Source organism: Seriola lalandi, unplaced genomic scaffold, assembly GCF_002814215.2.
Source record: "Seriola lalandi dorsalis isolate HSWRI2012SDOR001 ecotype SW California unplaced genomic scaffold, Sedor1 jcf7180002054614, whole genome shotgun sequence".
Classification (NCBI taxonomy): domain Eukaryota; kingdom Metazoa; phylum Chordata; class Actinopteri; order Carangiformes; family Carangidae; genus Seriola; species Seriola lalandi.
The window spans coordinates 51,479-59,726 of record NW_019525167.1 but is presented as its reverse complement, the minus strand read 5'-3'; the positions used below and the strand labels follow the sequence as shown (position 1 = coordinate 59,726).

Below are 8,248 nucleotides of genomic sequence, written 5' to 3'. Positions count from 1 at the left end.
GGCGCCCTCATTTTATCCTTTTTTTCTGCTTCACTTTAAAGAGTTACGTTCGCTAACACCTGACATTAGTGGCGGATTTGGGTTTAATTGGTCTCACTGTGAAACTCAAATATAAACTACTCAACAGTTATTTGTGTATGTCTTAAATGGTAGATTCCAATCAGCTACGACAGGTGAGTGAGTGTGTTATGCTGCAGTTCCACTAGATGTCGCCTCAAGAGAACTGGCAATTGAAATGAAGAGGAAAATCATCGCTCCACAAATACAAAGTCAGAAAGGTTTTTGAGTTTTTGGTTCTCAGCAGTTAATTTCACACCCAATGTGAGGTTTACCAACAATTTGAGTATTATTACACCTTTATACCTTAAAGGAACCTATGATTTATTACAACCTGGGTTTTATTTTCATGGTTTCTGTTGGATATTATTGTTCTCACCAAATTAAAAGCTTTGAGACGTTTGTTACCATGGTGATATCCTTAAAAAGGAGTCAAGTGGATCAAGAAAAACAAGCAGTCACATGATCAGATGGCCACTTTATCCTAAGGTCAGACTGGAAGTGACAGATCCCAAAATCTTGGTGAACATCCATCGTTGCACAGGAAAACTGAGAGACCGTATATATTTTAAGAAAGCAGGAAGTGCGTCAGTAAACTGATGGATGTTTACAACTTTTAATGTTCACCTCTGATCTTTTTGCTTCTTACAGCAATGGTACACCGGCTCCATGAAGGCGCTGTGTGTTTGGTTGACTGACAGACTGGACCTGCAGCTCCACATGTACCAGCTGAAAACACTCATCAAGATTGTCAAGGTAAACAAACATAAAACCAATATCAGAGTGTTGTTAGTGTTAGTGTCCAGATGCCATTTCCATGCATCACTTTACCTCCCAGATCCAAAGCCTCCTTTTCTTTGCTGTTTGAAAAGAGCGGCAGTGGGTAAAAAAACTAAAAACATAAGTTGTGGATTATTTGTGTAAAAACAGAACTGATGTTGAAGGAAAAATAAAAGACAAATCAAACCACGCTGAAGTGTCCTTGAAAGCAGCAGCATTGGTGTGAATAGGCAGCGAGAGGAGAAAGAGAAAACTGCTCAAATTGTGTGCCGCTGCTGTTTTTGTCTTTTCATAGTTTGCTAATGTACAGACACGCGTTAGTTTAACTTGAAAGCAACATGACAAGGAATGATAATGGCTTCTGACTGAAGGTACAAACCCCTCAGACGCCTCAGCCTGCTTTCCTGGTCTGACACATAAAAGACTCGGCTCGTCCTTCAGACTCAATCTTTCCGCTTTTGTCCTTCCGAACGGCAAACAGTAGCCGCCTCCTCCAGCTCGATGCATTCCTAAGATGCTCTCTGTTTTTCCCTCCCTTCTCCTTTTACCTATCCCTCCTCTCCCCCTTCACCTCCTCCCTCCCACCTCAACAGAAGACCTACCGTGACTTCAGGCTGCAGGGCGTCCTGGACGGCACACTGAACAACAAGAGCTATGAGACCATCTACAACCGGCTGACGGTGGAGGAAGCCACGGCAGCCGTCAAGGCGGGCGACGGCCTGCAGGGCATCAGCATGAGAGACAGCGACGAGGAGGACGACTAAACTCGCACACAAACACACCCTCCCTTCACACTCCCTGTTTCCTACTTGATTGTCATCCTTCCTAACAGATCAGGAGCTTCTGTCACAGTTAATGATGTGTGTCTTCTACTTCACTTCACTCAACAGTTTTCATTAAAAACTCAGCAAACGTAATTTAATATTAGTATTTTTGAAATATGTTGCTGCTGGACAGAATAGCCATGCTTTTTTTCAACAACAGGACAGGATATGCTAAAGTTAGCTAGCGTGTCATGTTGTTTTCTCCACTGAGCTCCACAGTCTTGGAAAACTAAAGACAACAGATATTTGAAAATAACATTAGGAACTAGGTAGAAGTAGAGAACTAGCTACTCAGCAAAACCACCTTGCAATATTAGCAGCAGGAGCAGGTTATGCTAATGTTAGCTAGCATGCCATGTTGTGGATGCATTTTTTCCACTGAACTCCACCAGGTCAATGAAAACTAAACTGAAGACTACAAAACAGAGACTGAAGTCAAAAAACATAGTAAAAAAAAAAACATTTAAAAAAAATTGTGAAACACTCACACTAAAACACTGTTGCTAACAGCAGGGACTGCTTATGCTAATGTTAGGTAGCAAGCCAACAGCTCTTAGCTCACTGATTTTCTTCACTGTCATTGAAAAATATAAACTGAAACAAAAATGAAACTACAGTCCAGTAGTATGACTTGATAGTCTGTCTGGAGAAAATAGACACAAATAGTTACACAGCTGGGCAAAATAACCAACAACAGGACAGGTTATGCTAACGTTGGCTAGTAGGCCTAGTAAGCCATGTTGTTGATGCATTTTCTCCACTTCAGACAACAATACTCAGTGAATAGAATCATTTAGATTACAGTCAATAAATGTCATTTTTTGATTGGAGAAAGTTATGCTAATGCTAGCTAGTGAGTCTTGTTAATGCATTTTTTACTTAAGTCTATTTTACTTTTATTAAAGGTAAAAAATATCATTCTTGAGTATGAATGAGTTGACAAAATTGAATAAAGAAGTCCAGTTGTATAATGAATTGAACTGAATCGTGAGCTAACGTTATCATTTCAGCCCTTTATATGAATATAGTGTTACGTTAGCTTAACAGCTAACATTATCTTGCTAGCTAACAGATAAGAAAAGGTAGGAGAACAGCTGTTACCACAGAAATACAAAGGGGTCATAATGAATAAATATGAGGAGATATTATTGTTGTTTGTTACAATTAGAGTTTTACTTAAATATATGTCACGTATCGTTGACCATGTAAAATGTTTTTAGGGTTTCTTCTCTTTAAACTGAAAATACAGTGGAGGAAAAAATATTGAAAACAAACTTAGCTTTCATTTTTTAGGAGTGAACACTGAGTGTAGTTACATGTGCAGTAGAGGTGAAATGTCATTCATCACAGCTGAAGACCTGATCAGTTGAGAAGGGATGCTCAGGTAGTGACACACCCCCTTTTACCCAACCTGTCACATGCTCATCGCCCAGACACTACGTGTTGAAACGTACACGAGTCAGAATGTACGACAAACAGGAAGTCACGGCGAGGCGAGGCAAGGCATCAACACGCTCTGGACTGTGCCAAGACGAACCTCGCCAAGCTCCGCCCTCCTCCATGAGCAGCCATACTCTGATTGATGTCACTTTGTACAGTAGAGCTCAGCGATCGCCATTAGTGCAGCTCCTTTCTGTTTCGTTTCATCCACCGTTGTAGCTTGTTGTTCAAAGCTTCAAAGGCTCCAGCAGCTCTGAAACCCCAGAGTCCAGGCAACCTCGCTGCCTTTTTTTAATCATACTCCTGACAGCTACAAAATCCACTAAAGAAATGTATTTTTATTTGACAGGAAGCTTGGAACTGTTAGGTTCAATCTAACTGGTTTTATTGAAGCTCAGTAATCCACTTTCATTCTCGTCACCAGTAAAACAACAGCACTGTTTCTTTTTTGTTTAAACACTTAAAACAAGGTTGTTTTTAACATTTTCCTGACAAGCAGGAAAATGCGTGGTTGGGCGAATAATTACTGTTGTCTCTGATCAGCAAAAGCAGAAGTAGCCTGACATCGTTACAGCACTTCAGTACTTGAAGTTGGGGTCAGCAAAGCATCTGACCGCTGTCATCATCCTTGAGTGTTTGAAACAAATGTTCGTTTCCTTTAACCATGATCACAACCTTTCTCTAATCTTGAAGAAGCAGCTTTCATTGGCTATAGTAGGTAGCAGATCAGAAAACGATGAAGAAAGCGATGTTTTGTTTTTTTTGATTGGGGAACTCTGTTCTGATCTGTTCCCTCATGTTCCCGTACATTGAAATTAGACGAATCTATGTACCAAAGGTTTCTGTGCTAGCGTGTCTGTTATGTCACACTGCGGAAAGTTAAGTTAGAGTTTATAAATGGCGTAAACCGGTTTCAGTCCATACAGTCATACACCAAACAGCTGAGCTTAGCTTTTGTAACCCTTCACCGGGATATTGTAATTAAGTCGCCCAAACTTATCCAAACCTTTAAAGGATGATTTGAGTTTTACAGTTTGGGTCTCTGTTGGGTTTGTCCATCATTTTGATCAGTAACATCAGTGAAAAGAGTCAGACGAGTAAAGGAACAAGAGCAAACAAATGATTGGACAAACTGGAAACATTGTCAGTGCAGTCAAATTGAAAGTGAGCACACTCGCAATTTTGATAATGATTCAAATCACACAGGAAAATTTGATTTTACACAGTTACAGGAAGGTCTGTGGCTCAAAGTTGAAGCAGAAAATGGGTCTTGGATGTTTAATTTTACCGTTTACCTTTCACCTCACCTGGAGGTTTGTTTCCAACCTGTCTGACTGCTCGTGTTTCTTTACCAGTTGGATTTAACTGTTACAGTAACTGATAGAAACGACGCCCAAACCTACAAAAACAACACCCAGATTGTAATAAACCAGAATTATCCTTTATTAACAATGAACAATCTTTCTTTAGTTGCCAAGCGTTGATGTTGTTAAAATGGAGAAACGTTAGCATTTACCATTCAGAAACTTTGAAATTGACAGAATGAAGGGTCTTGCAGAGTCATTCAGTATCATGTTTTTGTCTGGCAATAGGGTTTTAGCTTTCAGGTAAAAAAAAAAACTAAAACAAAAACAGACAGTGCTTAATAGCTGAATGTTTGATGTTCAGTGTCTTTGAACTCTTACAACTCCACGCTGACTAAATGTTGCCGCCCTGCCGTCGTTTCTGAATCTGAACCTGAACCTTCTGTAGCTCCAGATGGTCTCCACCTCTGACCGAGGACCGGCGGCCTCAGGGGATAAAACTAATCTGCGCAGGTGTTCCCGCAAAAACACAAAGAGTCGGTTTCACCACACCGGAGGTCTTTAAAAGGTGTCGGGACCGGAAGTGGAAAGTGGGGAATACTTGTTGAGACGCGACGACTACATGCTGATGTAGTTGTAGATCTGCCGCCATCTTTGTTCACCGTGATATTTACTGTTGTGAAGAGTCGTATTGAGCTGTAGCGTGGTATGGTCGTACCGCCTGATGTGCATCATACCCAACGTTGATCAAAGTCTTACAAACGTGCCAACAAACTGACAAGGTCTGGACTGTTTGTTTTTGTTTGTTTGTTTGTTTGTTTGATTGTTTTAAAACAGGAACATCCGGGGAGAACGTGCATCTGGTTTTTTTTTTATTAATCTGATTACCGTCTTGAAATCTGATCAGCTGCCAGCGGGCGCGTTCAATCGCCACGGTCCGTTTGCGTGTCGTCGTCCAGTAAAAAAATAAAAATACAAAAGTTTTATCTGTAGATTCAGTGTTGGCCTCCGAACGACTGTGTGCAGCAACCTGTCGTTTGTTTTAACTGTCCGATCCAGTTTGTGTCAGTGCAGTTCAACAGGCCAAAAACCGAAAGGACAAAAATCTATTATTTGAAGAAGTATATTTATATTGTCTTATTGTGCACCTGTTTTGTTCAGGTGTCTTATCTCAGTGTCACTATTAAAAGTGTTTTTAAAGCAACTGTGATTTCACTCTGTGGGTTTTATTCTCTCAAACTGAGGATTGGTTCCTTGACGTCAGCCATTGGATGCACCAGTCCTGAAGTTCTGCAAAATAAAAGCTTTATTCTTTTGGGGGGTTTTTTGGGGGTTTTCACATTAAAGGTACTTTGGACGGTATTGTAGCATCCTCCACAGCTACATGACGTCAGAAGGAAATTTGAGATTTGTAGGAAATTTAAAAAGAAAAAATGTGTTATTTATCTTTAAAATGTGCTATATGGCCAAAAGTATGTGGACACCTCACATGTTCATCTTAGTTCCAATGGAGGGAACCTTTGGAAACCCTTTCCTGTTTAAACTTGGCACCATCCCTCTGCACGTAAAGAAATGGTTCTCCCAGTTTGGTGTTTTAGACCTTGACTGATCTGCACAGAGTCCTGACCTCAACCTCATCCAGCGCCTCTGGGATGGACTGGAGTCGGACCTCAGTGCTGGACCTCACTAATGCTCCCGGGTCTGGACGGCAGCAGATCCCTGCAGCTGGTTCAACATCTGGCGGAAAGACTGAAACCAATGAGAAGCGGAGCAGCATCACCATGGGCGCTAATCTAAAATACACTGAGGTATGTGGACACACTGTGAGGGACTTCTGTAGAAATTGAAGCTCAAGTTTTCTGTTTAAACTTCAAACTTTATTTAAGGTTCTAGTGGAGAACTCAAATCTCAGCAAATACATCAGGCTGTATGTTGTTTAAATGTGTATTTAAATATATTAAAATTACAGTTTATTTGCAGGAATATTAAAAAGAAAAGACGAGAACCCAGTGAAATAAAAAGTGAAATACATTAAGTAAGAAAACACTTCAGATTTGTTTCTTTTTTCCATTGACTTCCTGTTTTTAATAAAAGTACAAATAATTACAAACAGTAAAAACCCTTGACACATATTTATGACCATTATTTGTGTATGAAATATTGCATAGATGATGCCTGAATGAATTTATGTCAGAACTCCTTGTACTGTTAATACAGGGCATTTATCCCTGAAAGCTGCTTTTAAATTACCTTAATTTTTTACCCCTTAAAGTTGGTTAAATATCACAGGGTTTAAAGGGATTTAAAAGCCATTTATGTCTGTTAATCCTCACACAAACACTCTGAGAAAAAATGATTTCTTAATTTACTGAATTTGTCTCGTCACCCAGAGGTTTCACACTTCTCATTCAAATATGACACAGTATTCAGAGACTGACTGATCGATTTCCTTTTTAATCTGCTGAAGTATTTACTCTCCATGTCGCCTTAATCTTGTAGGTTTAAGGTTTTAAAGGGTTTCTGTTCTCGGGAAACTGTCTGTTGGCCGCCGTCCATCAGCTGCTGTTTCTCTTCTGCTGCTGCAGCGACAGACAGAGACACAAGATAAGGGACAGTCATTATTATTAATTCATTATTATTATAATTATTATTGTTATGTGATCATAATACAACCAAAGGGGTTTATATTGTAAAAACTGAGTTCCAGCAAAAAGAAATTCAGTGTAAAATCTAAATCTATAAGGTCATTTCAAAATAAAAGACAGACAATCAACATTATTATCATAATTTTTCCTCTTTATGTTCATTCATGAATTAAAATGTAAAACAGAACCAGCTTCCTCTGAGTTGATCAGATTTTATTTCAGAAGTCAACAAGAGTAAAAGTTTCTAAAGGGAGGAAATGATTTTTTTTTAATCCTGATTTAAAGCTCATAATAATATTTAAACATAATGTGAAGCAGGATGAAAAATCTGTGAAAAAAACGTTAAAAGGTTTAAATTTACAGGCCTCAGAAATCATTGATGAAGCTGGTTTACACACTTTTGTTACAGGTTCTGCTACAACTAATAACAACATTAATAATTATCATTATTTTGCCTTTTTGTGTTTTGCATTTGACCTGGACGTCTTTCACACTTACTGATGCCACTTCCACATCACTGACATACACAGTATAAGCTACAGGCCTGTACTTTATTGATCACGTTATACATATCATATATTGATAAACCCTTTCACACTGGATTCACACCATCACTGGTTCATGCTGTTCATCCATTCATCATCATCATCATCGTTATTTACTGTGGATCTGTTCACACTGTTTGCTCTTGGTAAACTTCATTTTGTTCTACAGTTTGTACGATGATGATAAAGAGTATTTATAATAATAATAAGAGGAATTAGAAGTCCCCATAATGAAAGGTTTATATCACACTGCAAAATTAAAAAGTGTTATCAATATATAGTATTTGTAAACAATTCTAGCTTCTATAATATTTTATATGAACATTGTGTTTTACTGTATTTTCATTCATTATCTGTTTATACAGCAGCTGCTAATTACAGCTGCACAGGAGGACAAATATTTTACTTCCAACATTATAATGTCTTATAAAGCATTTCTGTATAAATGCTGAACACAGGGAATAAAAGTGCTGCATTACAAAACAAAAGCCTTTGGCCTTTTTAAATCCAGATTATTAACAATTAAAATACCTCAAGACCAAAACAAAGGTGAAATAAAACGAAAACAATGAGAATAAAATCTAATAAAAGTAAATAGAATGAAATAAATCACAACAGGCCGCTGCCTCTTCAGCACTCCATCAGATCTGGGT

At 38.6% G+C, this 8,248-nt stretch overlaps 1 protein-coding gene across 5 annotated transcripts in view; it reads left to right on the top strand.

The window, feature by feature from the left end:
• The window catches only part of cadps2 (Ca++-dependent secretion activator 2), a 179,678-nt gene extending 174,069 nt beyond the window's left edge, over nt 1-5,609 (top strand). For all 5 annotated transcript variants that reach the window (XM_087177619.1, XM_023419961.2, XM_087177620.1 and 2 more), the window contains 2 exons: nt 709-813; nt 1,431-5,609. In XM_087177619.1, coding sequence (XP_087033745.1) covers nt 709-813; nt 1,431-1,601 — 276 coding nt within the window. In that variant the 3' untranslated portion in view covers nt 1,602-5,609. The remainder of the gene's footprint in view (nt 1-708; nt 814-1,430) is intronic.
• Nucleotides 5,610-8,248: the final 2,639 nt, after the last annotated feature.